The 23,563-nt window shown below is 41.5% G+C and overlaps 1 protein-coding gene across 6 annotated transcripts in view; it reads right to left on the reverse strand.

Annotated features, from left to right (window-relative positions):
- fgd4a (FYVE, RhoGEF and PH domain containing 4a) overlaps window positions 1-23,563 on the reverse strand; it is a 61,290-nt gene that overhangs the window by 37,196 nt on the left and 531 nt on the right. Inside the window, exons 1-2 of one of the 6 annotated variants that reach the window (XM_036003308.1) lie at window positions 14,364-14,708; window positions 14,150-14,239 (exon numbers count right to left, since the gene is read on the reverse strand). The exons of 1 other annotated variant lie outside the window; for it this stretch is intronic. In XM_036003308.1, the coding sequence (XP_035859201.1) occupies window positions 14,150-14,239; window positions 14,364-14,418 (145 nt within the window). In that variant the 5' untranslated portion in view covers window positions 14,419-14,708. Of the gene's footprint in view, window positions 1-3,167; window positions 3,396-3,481; window positions 3,623-14,149; window positions 14,709-23,563 lie in introns of those variants that run through there. 4 more of the 6 variants (XM_036003299.1, XM_036003297.1, XM_036003302.1 and 1 more) reach the window with 4 other exon arrangements.

Raw genomic sequence — 23,563 nt, forward strand, 5'->3', positions numbered from 1 at the left:
GCGATACTGTAATTATGTAAGAGTATTTTATTGTTTGTCCTGAAAATACAGCAAAAACTGAAACTGTGATGTTACCGAACTTTGGCTAATTGACCTTTCGCTAAACACAGGATTTGTCCAATCATAGCTTAACATTTGTAAACAGGGGTTTCCCTGCTATTATACTGCTTAGGCGCACCGCCTAAGAGTATGAGCGTAAAAAAACAATGCGGAAAGCATGTGTGGACGGGCCACGTGTGTCTGCTTGTTGTCTTCTGCACACATGCATGATGGTTTGAGGTTGTCGCCGGTGGTTAGCTAACAGTCAACTGTTTCAACACATCCGTTATTCAAATCCAAATAGAACTGATGAATTCTTCATTTCGATCAGTCTTAAATGTCTTTTTGTTTATCTCCTATCGATTCCAGTTCATTAAGGAAACAGTAAGCAAAAGAGACTCATTATTGCTAAACAGATTTGACTCAATGCATTATGGATGAAGTAAATAGAAGTTGAACATAATCCCAATCAAACAGCGTGGGTAAAAACTTGTGCCTCAAACAGGATCATTGTACTCGGTATGAATGAGCTCCTCTGACTGCAGGCGCTGGAGCCGTATTCTCAGCGCAGAGCTGGAATGCACAGAAAACCCTGCAATCCTGAAAGCAAGCCTGCAGGCGAGCCTGCAGCCAAGTTTGGGGCATTAATGAGGCAGAGAGAGAAAGAGAGAAACTGACACTGACATTTAAAATGACACAAACTTCCTCTTTAACTGTTCATGCATTAACTAAATCATACCTTCTCTTCCTCATTTCTGTCCACATGCTTGTCAAAAATCTTCTCTTAAGCCAGATCTGCACTTTCCATATTTAAACCCACATAAACTGAGTCACCTGCTTTTCTGTACGTCTGCATTCACGCGCGCGCACGCACACACACACACACACGTACGCACACAGCACTTAATCTGACACGTCCTGGTGGAATTAAGTGTCAAACTGTATCAGCATTTCTGGTCTGTGTCATGGGAGGCTCAGCAGAAAGTCAAACCACTGTGCACAGAGAGGACAAAATGACAATGACGGCTGCCACAAACCGAACCAGTGATGCCTCTGCAGGGCAATAACACAGCATGTTTACTTTGGCATTACAGTAAGAGAAAGAAGATAAATAAACAAAATAACCCATGAGTTAAAGGGAAGAGAAAGGAAGCAGGGAAGGTGAGGTGGATGAATCCCACAATAAGTAAGCTGCAGTTGCTGACAGAGCATGGCAGCGTCAGAGACTGCACAGGGGGGGACTTACACTGACACATATCATGTAACAGACTCACTCATACACAAATACCTGCAAAAAATGCAACAACAAGCCATAATGTAAGTAAGTGAGGATCCATGTGCATGTGTGTACATTCGTATTCAGTGTGATGAGGCTCTAAGCACTTCCCACTTTTAGCTTCTCTTTAGAAACAACATGCTGTCTCCTTTTTAATCCCATTTTTGGTCAAATCACGTACCTGGCCTCTGCCGCCTTTATGATAGGTTCCCTTCCCCCTGAGTAGTGATAGTGCGTGCAGAGACATTTCCACTTTATTCGACAATGTAAGGAAGTGAGGAGAAAGGTGATGAAGAGGGCATGTTCATGTTCATCAAAACCTACAAATCTGCATATGCCTTTGCCCACTAATCCAACCAGAACACCCACCAGAGTCTGCTTATTTAACCATCTGAGTAGAACTGCAACAAGCTCACAAATTGGCACTTGACAATTTCTTTCTGATGAAAACTTAACATAATGGATAGATAAGTCTCGGGAGCAATCAGATCTTTCAATCTTGACAACGCAACACCAGACCCAAGCACTTCATGACTCCATAACTTTTACAGGGACAACAGCGTGTCTCCCTTACTGCCACAGAAGCATTCCTAACTTCCTAACCTCCCTTTTTTTCCACCTGAGCTTTTGAGATTTTATGCAGGGACTTGCTTGATCCTGGAGGAACCCCCTCAGTGGGATCCCACACAGGCTCAGCGAGGAGCCTTGTTAGTAAAAGGACCGTTGAATGGTTGCCTCCTTCGCAGCACAAACAGCAGGATCTGGTATAAGCCCTGCCATTGCCTGCTTGTATGGGAAGCCAAGCACAGAGAGCGGAGGAAGCACTACAGAAAATGTATTGCTGCAGACAAAGTTAATGGTTTCAACTGCAGAGATAGCAAGAGAGGTGGAGAGGGGAGATTGAGTATCAAGAGAAAAAAAGCATGAGGCATATTTTCTCATTTATTTGCCAATAATAAAAAGCTCAATATTGCAACAATTTATTATTTTTTATAAATACTATTTAGAAAGCAATTTTTCTTTGTTGATGTTAGGTACCAAGATGGAGTGCAGCAACTACAAGCAGTTAAGATTACATTTATCATCAAGAGAAGCGTTACAGCTGTAATGACAAGGTGACTTTAAATCATAGTTTTGTTTGCAGACAGTTCAGGAACAGCAAGCCACAATGCGCGCGCACACACACACACACACACACACACACACACACACACACAAACAAGCAACCACACATACACACACACACACACACACACACACACTTGCATATTTTCCCACAGCTCACTGTGGACAGCTGAGGCCGATTAAGCCAATCATGGCAAACAGAGATAACTGAAATCAGCAGCAGTAGCGTCTACGTGCACAAGCATGTGTGCTGTGTGTTTGTGATCTGTGTGTGTGAGATGCAGATGTGTAGTGCATGTCATTAGAAAGCCTGCAGCTGAGCGGCTCAGTAAACAACGCCTTAAAGAAAATTAATAGTCCCCTCCAGCCAATACAGCTCCCACTGCTTAGAGTACCCACAGCTTTCTATTATACACACACACACACACACACACACACCGCCTGCCACGCTTAACTACAGCACCGGTCAGAGGAACATCCTGTGGTGAGATCCAGGGTTTGTCTTTCGTGATGTGTGCTCCCCTCTTTGTTAACCATCAGCCTCAGCTGGCGACGTGTGGCTGTGTAGAATAGCAAACAGTGTTTCAGTTTCTCTGTGGTCAAGAACCACCCACATTTTGTCTATCAGCTCTGTTAACCCAACGCCCCACGGCTGCATTGTGCACTCGATGGATACGGCACTCCGGTGCTGATTGGTAAACCGGTCTAAAATGAGAGAGGCACTAACCTGAGAGGAGGTTGTGTCCGGTGAGAGCAGTGAGGTGGAGTGTAGTGAAGGAATTAAAATACACTGCTAGACTGAAGTAAAAAGACCTCTCCCTCTCTCTCTCTCTGCGCTCTGTCGCTCCTCGCACGGGCAGGTTCAGGCTCGTGGTAAACTGCTGCCTCGCTGCATTGGTTGCATCCTCCCTTCCTTCTCTCTCTCTCTCTCTCTCTCTCACACACACACACACACACACACACACACACACACACACACACGCTTGCACGCTCAGTGACAGACTATCTCGCCCTTTATCGCAACCTCCAGCCTTGCCTTACCAGATGCTTTCCTTCTTCTTTTACCCTTTCCTCATTCCTCTCTATAGCGAGTGAAGATAATCACATTCCAGCGGAGATGGGCATATGGCGGGGGAGCGACACTCAGCCCCAGAGTAAAGCCCCCTCTGTGTGTGAGTGTGTGTCGCATGGACAATCAGTCCCATTGTGTTGGGCGAGAGGAGGGCCAGTGAGAGGGGAAGAAGCCAATGGGCGTACTCATCTGCTGTCCCTGCTGCTGCTGGTGGCTATATGGCAGATATAGGTGCTGAGCGTGACACAGAACAGGAAGAGAGGGGAGGGGTGACACAAGAAAGGCAAGGCATCTGGAGAGAGAGATGATGGAGAATTGATGTGTGTGTGTGTTATAAAGTAGAATCCTGAAGTAAAGGTTTATAGAATCTCAGTTATCATTTGTTATCTTCCTAACTCTCAGTGGCTTGTGTAATGTGCTTTGAACTCCTTTCTTCCCGGGATCACATTAAGCAGCACAGTAGTAGGTTGGAGGTAGTGGGAGAAGTGCAAATCAAGGCCACCCACTCTTTTCCCATGACAACCAAACAGCGGTTACACACTAAGAGGAGTCACATGGAGAAATATTTACAAAAAGAACCAAATGTTCGAATATTGCCTTACAAACCCAGTGTGTGGTGCTGTATGGTTAATATTTCATGAAACTCCCACGTGGACTGTGGTTTAAGAGGCATCGCTTATACCACTAGCGTGCAAGTTTGAGTCATTGAGCTAGCTGGCGTTAGTCTGCTTAGTTTGTTCGTAGGCCGCTAAGTCGCTAGCTTTAGTCTGTAGCTTACATGCTAGCCGCCTAGCTAGCTAGTAAGATAGTTTAATTGTACTGCTGGCCAATTCAGTGGAATAGGAGAGAAGCAGACTGACTGCTGAACCCATTTCAGAAAGAGGAGGTGGTGGCAGGCGGGGGCTGGGAGAATGCAACGGGGTGGAAGAAAAGGACCGAAGACCGGTCAGAGGACAAGGCTTCACTGGGGGTGGTCTCCTAATAATAATAATCTTAATAATAAGTTTAACTGACTAGTACTTCCGGTGCCGACAGACGAGGGTATAGCAACGTTTAATCAACTAGTTGACTAATAGCGCACATCTCTAATTGAGACAAGTCCGCGTCAAGTCAAAGTCTTATCAAAGCAAGCCTCAAGTCAAGTCTCAAGGCCAAGTTAACAGTCTTCATGGGTCAATTGCAAGTCACTGAAAACTGACCAAGTATTTCAAAGCTGTGTAAATAATTGTATTTATATAAAGCTTAAACAATTGCATCTAATCCATAGGCCTAATAATTAAAGATTCAAGACATGTGGCTATGTAGCCTATTTATTTTTTAGCATGCATGGCTCTGTGGATGGCAATGTCAGTCTGTTGGTTGCTCTACACTTTGTCCCATTCTAAACTTTCAATTCACTATTCAATAAACCCTAGAGAATTTGGGAATCCCCTGACTTTTGGCCCTTTTTATTTTGAGTAAAATGTCTTATGTCAATTGTTGAATGGATTTCCATCAAATTTGATGCAGACATTCATGCTCCCCTGTGGATGAACGATAATAACTTTTGTGATCCCCTCACTTATCTTAGATCGCCATCATCAGGTCAAAAATTGAATTTGTCCAATACTAACAACATTCCTATCAGTCTCATCAGGACTTTAGCAGCTGAAAACTTATCACGTGCATGTTTTTGCTTACTAGTCTAGAGTCAGGTCCACAGTAAGTCAAGTCCAGTTCAAGCCTCAAGCCCTAAGTCAGAGTCAAGTTCAAGTCTAAAATGGACAGCTCTTGTGAAAGCCTTTGAAATGTCTTCATTTCAGGAAGTAGTTAGTTTTATTTTAGCTTGATGACATTGCATGTTTTTCTTCTTCATATTTGGGGTTTTAAGCTGATTTCATAAGTCCGATAATGTTACCAACCCATAGAGAACCACGTAGGTCTCCAGCTGAGGTGCAAAAATACAAAAAAATATTGTATGTAAAAATCATATTGGGTCTTATAGATATATATAATATATAATAGATGCAGCAGATGTATTGCTATTTGCATCTTCTTCCTCCATTGTCACTCACAACTGCGCTTCTCAGCAGAATACAGCAGACTACAGAGTGGTGGTTGGCTGGAGTGGCTAAAGTGTTGACATGGTGAGAAAGAGCACTCAGTTGTTCTCATACTGTTAAACATGTCTGTGAAAATAACCTACAGGCACCGATAAGTGTTACAGTGGCACGTTGAGAGAAGTCTTGCTTTCACAAGTTGTGTGAAGAAACATGCTTTTGGTTGAATACGATGCACACACAAATACACACACAGTCCACAGTCACACCTAAGGCACTCGCCTAAAAAGATCTTTATGTCAAGGAGCTTTACTCTGTCCATCTCTTTTTTAATTCAGACTGGCAGCCATCATAGTCCTGACCTCCTTTCTACTCTCCTCTCTGTCATTGCATCTATTTTTTTTACCTATTTCTTTGTCTCCTTTTAACCTTAATCCTCCATTTTTTTAACCAGCTCCTCCTTACTGATCTCATTCTCTCTACTTTTTCATCTCACTGTTTAGTAATGTTTTACCACAGCTGGAAATTCAGCATGGGGCTGGTGATTCTCTGTATAATGATGTAACACACCCTTTATTGTTAACCCTTTATAACCGGACATGGATGCCCATTAAAATAAAATCCTTTCAGCAGTTACATGAAATGACCTGCTCACAGCTGACATACATGCGCAGTGTACACACTCTTAGTCTCACGCGCACCTTGATACACACTGTGAGTCTGTGCAGGCCTCATTACACAACACAGTAATTAGTGACCGGAAGGCCGAGAGAGTAAATAACTATGTCCAGACGTCACCATCAGCAGCGGTATGTGTGTGTGGTGCATGTCTCTGCGGACTATGAATGTGTGTGTAAACCACATGCAGGAAATCAGCGGGCTACAGAAATAACTGTATGCTCAGTTTCCTTCTCACCATTTACTGCAGAGCCATTACCACAGACAGGTCAGTACTGTGCTCTCAGACAAGGTCAGACAGCCTGCAGCCATGCACTAGGGATTTTTTTGCTTAGGAAATTTTGCTTATTGGTCTGATTCTTCTCTTATTGATTCCTGATCAATTTTCTGTGTGGAGAAAAAGTATTTTGTCCTCTTTATTCAAATGGCAATTAATTGAGCAATTGACAATTAGATATGCACATTGGCAATGCAATCATCAATTAAATTAGTTTATTACAGTAGGACCTTTGTTGGCATTTTGTGTTTATCTACATCCTACTGCTGAGCCATTACAATTACCCTGGGTAAAGTTAGTAGCTTGCTAACAACCTAAGCTAACGATAGATATATATGTCTGAAGGCTTAACAGTATGGTGTTATCTGAGGTATAAACTTACAGATCAAGTAGAACAGTGTCGCACAGTGTCGGCGTTGACGAAGTGGTCCGGGGCTGTGTTAGTCACTAAACAAGGAAGTGATGTCAGAACTAAAGACCCGCCTTGATGAGATGTCTGACAGATTGAATTGCCATAACCGAGAGGCACATTTTTCCTTTTCCTCACTGCCAGCCCCAACACCAAGCTAACGTGTATAGCAGCAATCTGTCCTGGAAATCCCAATAACTGTGAGTTTCCTGGAGTTAATATGTGTAATGTATTTAATGAATTCAAATTGTACTCCCTTACACTAATCTTTACTGACAACAGTAATCACATAACTCTAATGCAGTGCCATCCAACACTGTTAATGGTACACAGATTTATCAAAGAACAGAGGACAAAAATGAAAAAGTCTCCAATGCCATGTTTGGGATCATATGATGTCATATGAGATTATATGGTTTGCCAGTAGGTTGCAAAATTGGATAAAGAGTACTGGATCAGATTAAAACTGTGTATCAACACTTTCAGTATCAACAAGTCAGGTAATGCAATGTCTCTGGAAATATCTACATCACACACACTATGTCATTTTCAACAGCATCACCCAAGGGTCTCTATTAGTAGAGGTAGGCCAATACACACTGGGCCTTCATGTGGCCTCAGACTGGACCAAGACAACAACCAACTGTGAGTATGTAATGATACTCAGTCATAGAGAACAAAAAGCTTGAGCTCCGCTATAATGTTCCTTTGAGTGCACATTGTTTTGTAATAAAGTTTGAGCAACCTACTTACTTACCGACTGACTAACTCTATGCGCATGTTTGATTCCCTTGATTTTGCAAGCAGGGATTTTTGCAATTTTGTAGATCTATTGTTTATGCTTTTCAAAATAATTATATTTGCAAAACAGACCAAACCAAACTGTAAATGTGGTACACAGCTCCATAAAGGAAAGTTAGGATATACAGGGGTTCAAGAAGTTAGACAAACACACATTTAAAAACTGGAGTAAATCCATGAATCTAATACTGTGATGTTGTTTGCATAAGGTCAGACACAGTGATTCTGGGCCTAATTAAGCAGTGCAGTTATTGTCCTAACCGAAAGTGACAAATGAGGATATTAAAAGAAACCATCTAACGAACTCAGCGTGCACATTTATCCTAATGCACTGTCCCTGACAGCTTTCAGCCTAAGTGGTGCTAATTCTGTTAAAAAGTTGCAGGATCTGTACATTAGTGAGACTGTTGCACAGTGGTAGCTGAGAGTAAATGTGACAGCACATAGCTCAGCAATGGCATTATATTGAGGAAGAAAATATGTTGCTGTTATCTGAAAAATAATGTGATGATATGCACAGAACTATTATTAAATGACAGAATATCTTCTTGCTTTCTTGCCAGTGTAAAGCGCTGAGCACTATTTAACCAGGAAATGACTTTCAGAAGAATGTCCGGCATCTGAGGCGTGGTGAACGTTGAATAACACATTGAATATTATGTTAGGAAATTACACCTCTTATGAGCCAACCCATTCATTGATTATTATCTGCAGGAAGACCTATTGTATTGTTTCCATGGTAACAATTGAAGTATTGGTTTTTCAGACAGTGAGTAATGGACCTGCTCAAGTTTTCTCTATACACTATGCAATTTGACGTGAGCGCACAGGCATATATATATATACAGGCATTACCGGCACGCAGGTACACTTGCATGAAGGCAGCCGACAAATCCTTTGGATTTAATTTACACAATACAATTTAGGTTCATGCAGAGCGTACGTGCACACAGCAAACACACGAGGAGGCAGACAACTGAATGCAGACACTAACTCACAAATACACACCGCTTGGTATGAGAAATGCAATCAAACACTTAACCCTCTGAGCCCTAAGGTCATTTTTACAATTCATTGTCCGTCTGGTTTTATTTTCTAAAAAAGCTTGTAAAACATCAACCCTGTTGTGCACAGTCAATCTACAAAAAAAAAGAAATTTGGCTGTTGAATGTAAAATAATCTATGGGACCATAAAGACAAATGAAAAAATTCATTACGAGCAACCATTTTGACATTACATAAACTAATTTGATGCATCGCTAGTATACAAACATTGATTAGCGCAGCTTTAAATCCAAATAATTACTTTTCCAGGTCTAGAGCAGCTCAGTGTGTCTGTATGGATCTGCAGAATGGAGCGCGCATCAACTTTTTTCAATATTCAACCTGTCAAAGCGTTTCAACTTTTTTAATATTTCTGAGCAGTGTCAGCGGTGGTTGAATGAAGAGAAACACATTCAGTTCATTTTGAGTTTAAAGGATTCCAATTTGATTGATTCAGTCAGCTTTTAAATGTCATGTCGGTGCATTGCAAATGGTCCTTTTCATTTTTTGTGACACTTTCAAGCGTGAACAACATAATATATGTGCATATATTTTCTTCTGTCCTTCCTTATGCCTCACAACATTCTCCCACTCATCACATACACACACACACACACACACACACACACACACACACACACACACACACACACACTGCCCACCTCACACATTTCTCTACCTTCTTACCACTGCAGCTGGCACTTCCCTCTTCCCTCACTAACTCTCCCACCTCTCTACTACCATATCCACCTACCACTCTGTCACTTTAGTCCATCTCTCCCTCCACCATCCACCTCAGTCTTCTCTCTTTGGCCTGAGAAGAGAGGGGAGGGGAGGAGAGCAGCATGGCTCCGGGCCATTACCCACCACATCTCTATAAGCGAAGAAACACGGGTCTCCCACACACACATCATTAATTAAACCCATGTCACTTAAAATGCATGCATGTTCAACAGCAGAGACACACACACACACACACACACACACACACACACACACACACACACACACACACACACACACACACACACACACACACACACACACATTTAGCATGCACACACTGCATTTCAGCCCTTGCTGTTTTCATTGACTCCCCCCTCCTCCCGGTGAACCACACACATTATGAAGGTCAATGATGAATGATGGGTATTGTCTGCTGACACACGTGTTCATAGATACACACACACACACACACACACACACACACACACACACACACACACACACACACACACACACACACACACACTCACAAGAACAAAAGCTACAAAGAGACAGCAAACAAGGTACAGAGGCTAAATCTCCATCTCTACAGCAGCAGGGCACATCTGTCATGAAGGGCAGAGCAGGCAACGGGTCTCTGCATCTGCCCCCGCATCACTGGAACAACCAACCTTGGATTGGTTCCCATACACGCACACACACACACACACACACACACACACACACACACACACACACACACACACACACACACACACACACACCCGCACACACACACACACACACACACACACACACACACACACACACACACACACACACACACACACACACACACACACACACACACACACACACACACACACACACACACACACACACTCACAAAACATACCTGCTGTCAGTCTGCCAAAAACAATGCTGACTGTGCAGAGTCGGTCCTGAGCTGCGTTGCGAGAATAATATTAACGCTAGACACCAAATATCAAGACACCAAATTGATTAAACAATGGTTTACCATCTCAGCACAGAAGACGCTTGGTTGCTTTCATTATCAGCCTTATCTTTCTCATCTTTCCTCGCAGTAAACACACAGAATAAATCCCACTATAATCCACCCTGAATTAACAATTAGAGTTGAGAGCGATCATTGAGAACGATAAGTACTTCATTATTTCTGTGTATGGTGTGCATCAGTTACAGTATGTGTGTGTGAGCACCAGTAAGCATGAGTGCACCATTATATACACACACAAAGGATTGTAGCAAGATGAAATGTACGTTGGTTTACAATACTGTTTTTGCTGACCTTATAAGAGGCCAGTTTATCAAGTCAAGTGCCATTGCAATCATATAGACTATGACAATTATCATCTATTGCAGTAATAATCCACCTTTCTTGGTCAAAGTACACTGCTACAATAGCGCTGTGCGAATTCACTGTATGATCTTAGATCACTACCTCCTGCATGTACGTACCTTTCTACTCAGCCTACTTAAATGAATATTCTGTACAAGTTTTACGAATTAAGTCCAGGCTAACAGAATTGACTATGTTTCCCTTTACATCATTACATCCTCTAACAGGGCAATCACATTTCATCAGACCGGGCTGATCGGGTGTTCTGCTCTGTTGATAACAGGCAACGTGGGAGGCTTAGATTTCATTTCTGCAATGAGAGAGAGAGAGAGAGAGAGAGAGAAGCTTGAAGGAAAAAAAAGAGAAATAGCAACAGAGGAATACGTGATGGAAAAAGAAAAAAAAAGACTTTTTCTGGAGGCACCTACTGTACTGTAGAAGAGGCTGACAACGACACAGCGAGACCCGTCAAGTGGAAACAAACAAGGATACTAAATTTAGCTCATCATCATCAACTTCACCTGACTACCTGACTTTCTAGTTTTGCCTCCAGACTCAGGTATCCACACACCAGTCAGATCTGGTAGAACATACTGTGTTGTTGAAGCTCTGTAAATATGAAACTTGAGCTCCTTTAGCGCTTGGAGCACACACACACAAGGTAGTTACAGGTGAAATTAATAAGTAACCACGCTAAGACCAACCAAGCCTCTAAAGGCTATAGTGTTCACAATACAACACAAAAATTGTGGATGGAACAAACCTGTACAGTCTTACTGGAGATGTGGCTAAAAATAAAAACCATGTCCTAAGAGTGGTGCTAGAGCAGATTTTAAAATGGTTTGGTGCATGAGTGACTCCGACAACTTTCTGCATATTATGAAACATTTTATGTTCAAAGTTTGTGTTCATTTTGGCATGAATAAGTTGCAAGAGGAATGCTCATGAATTGTCCATAATGGAAAGGGTTTATGCCCTGGGAAGCGTGCATGTCTTTTACGCCTTTTTAAAAATGTAAAAATCAAACAAATGTATTCTGTGGAGAGTATGAATATCCGAAACAAATCTGGCCATTTTTGTTTCAAAATACCTCATCATGGAGGTCAAGGAGAAGTTTTTACACGATAGCAGTGACAACAAAAGCATTAGGTATCATCTTCTGGAGACTATGAAGGTTAGTACAACAGTAGTGAGATACTTTTCTCGGCTATATTGATCGACAGGCAGAGGGACTGATGGACACGGCCATCTTAAGGCTCTGCAGCTAGTGGGGCAACAAATATAGAATATTCTAAATATTTGTTTTAAATACAGTATGAATTTGATAAAGCAAACTATGTTATGGAGACACTACCTAGTCATATTTCTGGTATTTCTACACTGGGAGCTTTTGTTATTTATTGGCCGTCATATAGTGATACCAATATATCTGCGCTAAACTTGTATTGACTTGTTTGTATAGCTCCTAATTTTGTGATACTCCATTTTTTCAATATCACCCTATTACTATCTTCACAGTCCTGTGTCAGCGCTGGAGTATAGTCTAGCTACCCCATGTATCTACTGTACTCTGGGAGAGGGGAAAAACGCTCTGACTTGTTAGTATTTCTTTAAACCAATCACAGTCGTCCTGGGCAACGTAAAGCCTCGATAGCGATAGGAATGGGACATCCGGCATGTGATGTCAGGCTTTATCCCAGCAATGTACTACCTTATTACTGCTTATTACTATGGCTTATTACTGCTAAAGGAATCTTTGACCCCCCCCAATACTCACCATAAGCCATCTTTAAAGAAAAGTTCACTACAAAATGAAACTTCAGTCATTATGTGCAAGACCACCACATACTCTCATCCTTTTCCCAGAACTGTTAGAAATACCTTTTGAAGGCTTATATAAAAATAGACAAAAGCCAATCCAAACATATGAGTTTATATGCGCTGATACTCAGAAGCGGTGTTACTAAACCTTGTGACACCCTCTCCCACGTTGAAACAATGAGCGTGGTGAAAGGACCCGGCCTACTGGTGTTCCCAGCCTTTTCCTTCCTGCCAATGAGAATGAAAGCCGTATGCCTCACAGTGTTTCCTCTCTTGTGCTAATAAATAAGGGTGACTCGCCCCAGCTCACAAACAATACACCCCACCATAAAAAAAGTGCAATGTTACAACAAACACATACTCACATTTTCATCGCCCTACTATGCTGCCTTTAAACACAAACAACACAAATGCAGTTAAGTCATGGGGCATCAGGGACGTTGCCAAAAGGCCAGAGTGGTTAGAAGAGGGTCCTAAAAGGGGGAAACGGTTCCCAGGCCTCTGAGAACAACACTGTCTTTTTTTCCCAGCCTGGTGGATTTAAATGCTCCCTCACACAGCAGCAGGCCGGTCCACATGGAGACCAATGCTGCGACTCAGTGAATCAACATGCTCAATCCAAGGATGTACACTGTATCTGACCAGTAATACTGAAACAAATGCATTTACCAAACACTGGTACTACATAAACACATTGGTGCTACATAACATTCACATAGAGCTAGGCCATATGGAGAAAATAAAAATAAAATATCTTTGACCAAATACATCAATATCGATATTGCATCAATATTGTAGAGCTGACTATTGGCCCTTCACAAAATATTCACACAGTGAAATTTGTCATCAGTAATGTGGATATAATGACTAAGCTAAAACAGTCTGGTAAGGTATGACATCACTTTACCGTAATGTAGCCTTTAAAACCAGGAAAAGACAACACTATCATATAACGATATCCAAAATTTTAGACGATATCTAGCCTCATACATAGATATCGATATAAAATCGATATATTGCACAGCCTTACATACACATTGGTAAACCACTGACTGCTAACAAAACCTAATCAAAAAAACAATTACAGACGAACAGTGTACTGCAGAGGGGAGGGAACCTTTTCAGATAATTTGCTCCTGTTTTGTGCAGCCCTAGCACTTGTGGTCAGAGGGAACAGCAACGCATCATCAGAGTGGAAAATAAATGGTCTATGTGGGAGAGCAGCCAGATGATAACATTAGAAAATGGACCCTGCTCGCTGGTAGAACATAGAGATTAGCTAAATGCAAGTCAAACAAGGATAACAGAGCAGCAGGGATTAAACAAGTTTAGGGAATGCTTAATGGTAATGAGACATGCGTCACAGATGATGTTTGTGAAAGGCTGGGCAGAAAAAAAAAAACTTTTCTTCATTTATGAAGAATAATATTCATCATTTAACAATTTCAGTGTAAAGCCACATATGGAGTCTCCAAATCTTACCATAACAGCAGAGCAGACACATCTTTGCGTTTTTACCTTTCCGCCTCCAAAACCAGTACTTGCGCCGTCGTTTCATTGTCAGTCCAGTGTCTTTTATTTTGAAAAAGAAAATACCAACCCAAGATCTCCTCCTAACATATATATATATATATATATACTCAACCAATGGCAGTGTTCATCCTCACTGTGTTGTCCAGCCTATAAGGTCACCTACCCAAGGCAACGTGTCTGAGACGGGACCTCCGGTAACCAGCGGCCAGCCAGTCCATGCCGTGTCCGAGCCCGTGGACAAAACGCAGGTAGAGTGAGAAAGTAAGGTGTATGAACAGATGAGTTCAAGGAAAAATATCAACAACAAACACTAAACACTAAAGTTTCACTTCCTATGGAAGTGGTGGCCTAAAACCTAATACACCTCTGTTTAGTACTTTCTCCCCTTCCTTCCTCTACCTCCAAACAAAGAGGCAGAGGAGACAGGTAGATTGCTGAGACCTACTATCCTCTCCAAGAGTAGAAAGACAGCGCTGTAGAGGAAGACAAGTCATCCAGTCACCAATACCCTCACATCTTCTGTCCTCTTGCAGATGGGGTGTACATCATTTCGCAAAGGTGGAAAAAAAACGTCCAGGTTACACAATTGCCCCACATCTTCCTCTCTGTAAAGTTCCTTCCTCAAAGTCTTTTTTGGCTCCTTGGTGTCCAGCAGGTCTGAATTCTCCTTTTCCGAGCTCAGACTGAGCTTGTAAGGTACAGTAGCTTTCTGGGAAGAGCCTCACAGGCTAAACAATGCCAGTCAGGAGAAGGAAACGACACACTGCAGGCAGGAAACCCTGGCTGGCAGTGTGTCCTGGCTGAAACCCTGCAGATATTTAGGCTTCTCCTGATTTATCATATTGGGATTCAGTCTAGTAAAAACACTGACAGTGTTTCACGTTAGCCCTGACTCAGTGTATCAAACCCAGCTGATAAGGTTTGAAGGTAAAATAAAAAAAAAAATAGATTTACAGTAAATTACAGATTCTATGAGAGAACAATCTGGCCCTGGGTGGGGTGTGACACATAAAAGAAAGTAAGTGGAAAGTAGCCCATTGTTCCTCTCTTTACCTCATTGTTTTTCCAGCAGGCGCATGTAAGAAATATCCCTCCGTCTTCATTGAATCACAGGAATAGTCTGTCCGTGTGTTACAGTAGACTGTATTGTTTTTTGTTTTTTTTAAATATCATATATTATTGAGTCAGAATGAAACAATTAAAAGAGCAAACTCATGATAATGTGCTTTCAAATAGAAGGACCTCTCGGTTTTATGGTGACAATCTAACACGACTGATAACTGTTGATTGCTTTCTTATTGATTTGGGAGTAACAGCACAGTATCATACTAGAATAAAGTGCATGTGGATGGTTGCTGTGTTGCAGAGGAGTACATGACTCTGCATGTGTCCACATCACACGCTGAGCCTGTAGGTCCACCCGCTGGTCGATGGGTGAAACATTTCTGAGCATTTACCTCCACCTAGTGGAACATTTGCAAACTGGAGTGCTTCAAACGTGATCCTAAATACTGGTGTTTGTAAGACTGAGGGATATTACACAAACAGTGTTAAGTGTGCAAACAAACACGTCTGAGACATCTCTACCAGACACAGAGTAAACACTGGGAACATACATTTACATAACGAACTGAAGTAATTCTGCGTTCCTCAATATAATAACAAAGTTATGTATAAACAAAGCATGTTGAATTTGTTTTTGTTGGTCATTTGCTGTGTACATCTTAAGAAAACACTAGTTAATTTGCAATAATCACAGTTGGCACGTACTGTAAGACAACAATATACACCATACTCACTTATTTCATAAAGTCATAAAGTTGAAGTGATGAAGATCGATACATTGACAGCTCCACTCCAAGCCTATTGATATTCTCTGTCAGGACAAGACTTCCTCCTCAAAGTATCATGTCTGGATTAGTCTATATCCTTGACGTTCCACTTCCGGGATTGCTTCGTTGCCGACAGAAATTCCGCCGGATTTCACTCATTTAGGTCAGATATCCGTTGCCTTGGGCTTCCTTTGTGTTGGCATTTAAAATTCCGGTAGATTTGTGAGGACTATGGTTAACTGCTCCTCAGATCTCTGCAGGGTAAATCCAGACAGCTAGCTAGACTATCTGTCCAATCTGAGTTTTCTGTTGCACGACTAAAACAACCTTTGAACATACACATGTTCCACCAAAACAAGTTCCTTCTTGAGACAATTTTGCAGTGACTTTTCCCGGTGCCTAGCACCGCCCAAAACGATTGTGATTGGTTTAAAGACATGCCAATAAACCAGAGCATGTTTTTCTCCCATCGAATGCTTTGTGGACTAGCCAGACCCTCCTCCACAGCGCCGTCGAGGAAGGTCTGGCAAAGTGAGACTATGTCTGGATCAATGTGCAAAGAACAAATAGATAACAGGATATTGTAGGAAAACAAGGCTAAACTCATTAAAGCCAAAAACAAATTAGTACAAAAATGTAATTCCTGAGGCACAGATTAAGACTGAATACAATCACATGAACCTGAATACAATATTGAATTAAAGCTTTATCTGTAATTCCAAATAGAGGGCCCCTCAGGCCACATATTTCTGTGAGTAGTATTCGAGCCTGACGCAAACCCGACAGGCATTCAGGGTTTTTGTACACTATATTTGCATTAAAAAGAACTTGAAGCACCATGTCAAGTTGGCCAAACCCATTCAAGTGACCCCAGTCCAGTTTTTCAGGTGACCCCAGTCAAACCAGAATATCATTTGTAAATATTTGTCCCAATAGTCCCTCGAGACTCGGGTCGCCACACGCTAATTCCAAAGACAACATTCTTCAATAATTCATCATTACAAGTAACACTTTTCACATTACGTAGGCATTTTTTTAAGTGTAAGATTAGTGCTGCTTTAATAACATAATCTGTTTATATAATTATATAAACAGTCTATTTAGAGTTACTTTCTGACATTTACGCATGAGAATCATAACAATCTATACTTTTGTAGTCAATGATGTAGAGCACATATTTATAGAATAGTAATTTTCATCATCAATTCATACTTGATTTTTTAGTGCAAAGCCAAATATGGAGTCTCAAATCTTACCATAACAGCAGAGCAGACACATATTTGTGTTTTTACCTTTCCGCCTCAAAAACCAGTACTTGCGCGTTTCATTGTCAGTCTGGTGTCATTTATTGAAAAAAAGAAAATACCAACCCAAGATCTCCTCCTAACATATATATATATATATATATATATATATATATATATATTCAACCAATGGCAGTGTTCATCCTCACTGTGTTGTCCAGCCTATAAGGATCACCTACCCAAGGCAACGTGTCTGAGACGGGACCTCCGGTAACCAGCGGCCAGCCAGTCCATGCCGTGTCCGAGCCCGTGGACAGAACGCAGGTAGAGTGAGAAAGTAAGGTGTATGAACAGATGAGTTCAAGTAAAAGCATTGAAGGGGAACTACCGTTTTTTTCAACCCTATTTTCCTATGTTTTTGTGTCTAGGCTTCTGATGGGAACAACAATCTTTGACATTGGTCCAGTATTAAGCGAGATCGCTGCAATCGACAGCAGCGAAAAAGGCTACAATGTAAGTTAATAGGGCAATTGTCCAGCTTGTATTTACCTTCACAAAAGTGCTCGTTTTGACACTTGCTTAATACTGGACCAATGTCAAAGATTGTTGTTCCCATCAGTCACTTAAACACAAAAACATAGCAAAATAGGGTCATAAACTAAAGTTTCACTTCCTACATGGAAGCGGTGGCTTAAAATACACCTCTGTTTAGTACTTTCTCCTCTTCCTTCCTCTCCCTCTAAACAAAGAGGCAGAGGAGACAGGAAGCTATGCTGAGACCTACTATCCTCTCCGAGAGCAGAAAGACAGCACTGTAGAGGAAGACAAGTCATCCAGTCACCAACACCCTCACATCTTTTTGTCCTTTTGCAGATGGGGTGTACATCATTTCGCAAAGGAGAGAAAAAATAGTCGGGTTACACAATTGCCCCACATCTTCCTCTCTATGTCAATGATATAGAGCAAAATGTTTATAATATAGTAGAACTGAATTTACATATGCTGTTGTTTTAATTTTCTGTGCTTCTAGACATACAGTACAGTACATACATACATTCTTTATTCTGTCAGCATGATCTCTATTGAGAAGCTGAACCTTCTGTTCATCGGTTATTTACAAGACTGTAACTCTGGTTCGACCACAAAGCAGGGGCGAAGGGAAACACTAATTGACCTTTTAAAATTCTCCCATCCCGGAATGCTGTGTGGACTAGCCAGACCCTCCTCCGCAGCGTCGCGCTGGAGGAAGTTCTGGCAAAGTGAGACTATGTCTGGATCAATGTGCAAAGAACAAACAGATAACAGGATATTGTAGGAAAACAAGGCTAAACTAATTAAAGCCAAAAACAAATTAGTACAAAAATGTAATTCCTGAGGCACAGATTAAGACTGAATAAAAGCACATGAACCTGATACAATGTTGAATTAAAGCTGCAAGCAGCAATGAACGGGCCCTCGCCCCTTGCCCCGGGGGTACTGGCGGACGCCGCTCCTTGCGGCCATGCATTTGCGCGGCACTCAGACACTGCAAATCGTTACCAATGAGAAGGGAACTCTCTGCTGAGTTCAATGATACTTCACACAATAGTGTACAAGAAATGGGTCATTAGTTATTAAAGGGGGCGTGGCTTAAGCATTTGGGGCAGGGCAAACCGTCACCAATTAAAAAGGAACTCTTTGCTGAGTTCAATGATACCTCTCACAAGAGTTTACCTTAAACGGTTCACAAGTTATGAAAGGGGGCGTGGTCTGTGTACATGGGTGTGGCTAGAGTATAGGGGACGGCTCAATATCACATGTAGACCACACATTCAAAGTTTCATGTAAATCGGAATAACTTTTGCCAAGATACAATCGTTCCTGTTTCGACACCCACCAACAGGAAGTTTGTCCTCCATAACTTGCGCATTGTTTTAGCTATCAAAATAATTTTGATATCTTTTTGTCATGAGGGTCCTCCGAGTCCATATGCAAATTTTCGTGCTGATCGGACTCATGCCCCAGGAGCAGTTAGACTAAAGTAGGTTTCCCATATATCGATTTTTGCTGATTATTTAAAAAAAATTAAAACAGCGCCATCTAATGGTCGATTGCCGCCAAGTTTGGCACAGATGCTAAACCGGCCACTTTGTCAAGTTTCGGGGCAATCGGAATAATTGTTGCCAAGATAACGCAACTTCCTGTTTAGACAGGAAGATGTGTTATCCGTTACCTGCAAAGATTCAAGAAGATTGAAATCACGGCCTAGGACAAGTTCGAAAGAATGTAAAACACATGAAAAATGCATAAATTAAAAATGGCAGCCTTCCAGTTGGGCGGAGCCAATGAAAGTTAATGGGAAATATGTCCGGAATGATTAGAGCAATATGTGTAGTAAATCTGGTGAATATCGGAGCAACTATGTCCAAGTTAAGGCCTTCCACACATTAGGAGGCGCTATGGAGCCCACTTACAGGTATGGGCCAAATCGCTGTACAGTCTCGCAAAGCTCCCAGATGTTTATGTGGGCGCCAATATTTGTGAGTTTTCGTATTTATTGAGGCCGTCAAAAATGTGCCCAAGGGCTAAAGCCAATTAGGGGGCGCTATAGAGCAACCATACCACTCCCAAGCCTAAATGTGAATTCAGATGAAAGAGTTTACTATTCTACACATGGCTGCAACATTTTGAGAGTTTTCGCGCATCCTAAAGTCCTAAAACAAGTATTCGTAAAATGAAGATATTTGCACAAAAACCAAGATTTCGGAAATTTTGTAATTTTGTAATTTTTATATATAAATAACTCCATGGACTTGAAGATGAGACCTATGTTCCCTCAAAATTTTGTATATTAACTTATTACTTTTTCTGAATTAAGGCACACATTAGGGGGCGCTATGGAGCCCCCTGGCAACACCCGAGTCACTACAGAACTTTGCAATTTTCACCAGTTCTGACATGTGTGCACATTTTTGTGAATTTTCGTGCATTCTAATTAGGGATGTCCCGATCAGGTTTTTTTGCCCTCGAGTCCGAGTCCGAGTCATTTGATTTTGAGTATCTACTGATACCGAGTCCCGATCCGATACTTCTATAATATATAAAAAAAGAATAAAGAAGAGCGAAAAAACAGATCCAGGATGTTCCTTATTTTTTATTTAATTCACCTTATTTTAACATTCAACAACTCTGTTAACAAACAGAGCACTTCTGTTACATATCTCACAGTTTGCTATGGCAATGTTGTTGTCATCAACTTTATAATACCTCCAGACCGCAGACATACTCGCGCTTTCCGCTTCAAGCTGCTTCCGTGTTCTACTTTGCCGGCATTTAACCAATAGCGTCTCTGCAACAAAGTGATGTCATGCCGCACGCGTTGCTGTTTCTGTGTGGAGTCAAAAGGGTCTAACTCTGGGCCACCGCATAACTATAGATGTGTTAAAAAATAATGAGAATATATATACATATATATCCGAGTCCTGATCGGGAGGTAACGTCCGATTCCGATCGAGTCTGAAATCACGTGATCGGGCCCGATTTCCGATCATGCGATCGGATCTGGACATCCCTAATTCTAACCCCCTCAAAAATGCGACGAAGATAATAATCCTTACAAAAACAATAGGTCCTTGCACTTTTAGTGCTCGGACCGCAGTCCAGTTTTTCAGGTGACATCAGTCAAACCAGAAAAACCAAAATATTTGTCCCAATAGTCCCTCGAGACTCGGGTCTCCACACACTAATTTAAATTTACTTTTAAAATTCAAACACCAATCACACATGAAGCAGTGCCTCTCCATTCACAGAGCTGATTGATGGGTAGTTTATAATTGATGTGGTACAGCAATGCACGGCATAGAAAAACAAATCATCTTTAAGCCCTCATGAACTGAGCTGCACAGGGGAACCACTGTTGCCTCAAGTGAGTTAAAGCCAGTAGAAGACAGTGAGCGGTTTCAGCTCAGGATGAATGGGCACCAGTGCAGCAAAACAATACCAGAAGCAGTTAGCTAGCAGGCCACACAGCATCTGATTCATAGTCCCACTGCTTGTATCTTAGCACACAGAAAACAAGCAGCTTCATTGTTGACTGCTACAGCTGTCCTCACAGTAACACCAGCTCAAACCTCTGGTACATGCCCCCGAGCTATTTGGGCTGTTAACTAGGGCTGCACAATATATCTTTTTTTAACCGTCATCACAATATCTACTGGTGCAATAAACACATCGCGAAGGCTGCAACATATCATGAAATACACTTTTTTTTGTTAAGTTGAAAGAAAATATCAGTTAAAAAACTGCACTTTAAAATGTAACTGCCATTCTTTTTTTAGTGGTGCCTTTTATATTCAATTCAATGTTAAATTTGCTCAATAGAATAATGTTGGATATGCTTTCCTATCATTTCTTTTAAATTCAACAAGCAATTTGCTGTATTTAGCAAATACTGAAAGCAGCAGAAATGCACTTTAAGTAATTTCGTTACCGCGATATTCTACGTTATCGCATATTTTCCTCATATTGTGCAGCTCTACTGTAAACACAAATTAAATTTATAATAAGATATTGGGCAAATTGGTCTTCACACACTAGAGAGACAGAAACAAATATAGTTCTTTGAATTGTATAATGGTATGCAAAGAGAATATAGTGTTGAGATTTTTATTGCACATTTGCGCAACCCAACTCTGTTACAGAGGAGCTGACAGGATAATGTATGTTCACATTCAAAGATGATTAGGCTGAAAGGACAACAGACTTTATAATGATTTGATGCTTCCATTTGTCCAGGAAGAATGGATCAAAACAGACATAAATGATAACAAAGCATCTTCTTCAGCATAAATAGGACGGCCTAGAATCTTCAAAAACCCAGGCGTATAGAGTCCAAACAACAGAGCATGAAAGCTCATTGTAAGTGTAATACTGCTTCTCTACTGAGATCATATCCGTGGTCCAAGACATCAGGGATCAGCCAGCCACAATAAGAGTCGTATTGAACCAAGTCAAACGGAAGAAATGACTATCTAACTGCGGCAGAGGAAATCAGGTTACACTTATTAGTTTTACTCAGGGCTTTCACTTTTGCAAATCAACCATGGTTCATGTCATTGTTCGTTTGACTTCCACAAGATATGTTGACAATAGCTCAGTAATGAAACAGCAGCACTACCATTTAGAGTGTTGAGCAAAAATAATGGGAGGACAAGAGGAAATGGTTTGTGGAGCTGTGAGGAAGGTAGATCTGTATAGCTAGGATATAAAAACACATAGAAAAGAAGGCAACATTGCACATTGGCCAGCTCTTTGGTCAAACCTCTGTTCTTGGATTTAGCGCTGCATACTTTCTTATTATATATTGACCAATGTGTATAAAGCATAAGATATTATGCAATACTGGGTGCATATGTTGATGAATGAGTCTTCTTGACTTCAGTATTTACACACTGTGATTCACTGACAGATCATATCTCTGGGTGTTCACCTCACTTCCTGGCATACAGCTCATTACTTGAGTTGTGTGGCTAAGGCTGACTGCTGACAGACACTTGTGCCTTGTGAGCTATAAAGGCACCTTGCGTTATCTTAACAGTGGCACCCAAAGAGCAAAGTTCACACACCAAACTGCAAGTAAAGAACAGCACAGTGTCCTCAGCTGCATGTTAGCACACGCACTCCGCAGAGCTGCAAGGTGAAACCAGCGCCTCCTGTCCCAGTAGGTCATGCCCAGACTACACACACTGCAGGAGTGCTGACATGTATTTGGATTACAGTTTTCCGAGAAAAATAGACTGCTTAGTTAAACGACTGCCTGGGAAAACATTCGGTTACAGCTGTGGAAGGATCCATCTTGCAATCCCAAGTTTTTGATCAGACTTTAAAACTGAGACACAGAACTGCACCGGGACCTGTCAGAGAGCGTTTCTTTGCATTTTCCTGAGAGTCCCATCCTGAGTGGACAAAGTTCCTAGCACTTTCTTCGTAGTGGTGTTTTCCAGAAGGAATAAAAATGTGCCTTCCAGCATGTTGATTGTTACACAACAGGCTGGGGCTTGCCTCTGAAAACCTTCATACCTGCTGAGCAGCCAGTAAGTCAGAGTTGGTGTGTAAACAAGGTGGGGGGGGATGTAGGTGTGTTACAGTCTGGCCATTCCATGCTTTCCCAACCAGACTGACAAAAACACCATAGCTTAATACAAGACCTGTTACAGCCATAACACTGAGTCACCAGCAAGCCAGGTAAAGACTTTACAGCCTGTAATAGTAAGATTTTTACTTATGCTCTAAGACAGAACTGCACAGGA

The sequence above is a fragment of the Sander lucioperca genome, chromosome 7, assembly GCF_008315115.2.
Source record: "Sander lucioperca isolate FBNREF2018 chromosome 7, SLUC_FBN_1.2, whole genome shotgun sequence".
In the NCBI taxonomy this organism is placed as follows: Eukaryota; Metazoa; Chordata; class Actinopteri; order Perciformes; family Percidae; genus Sander; species Sander lucioperca.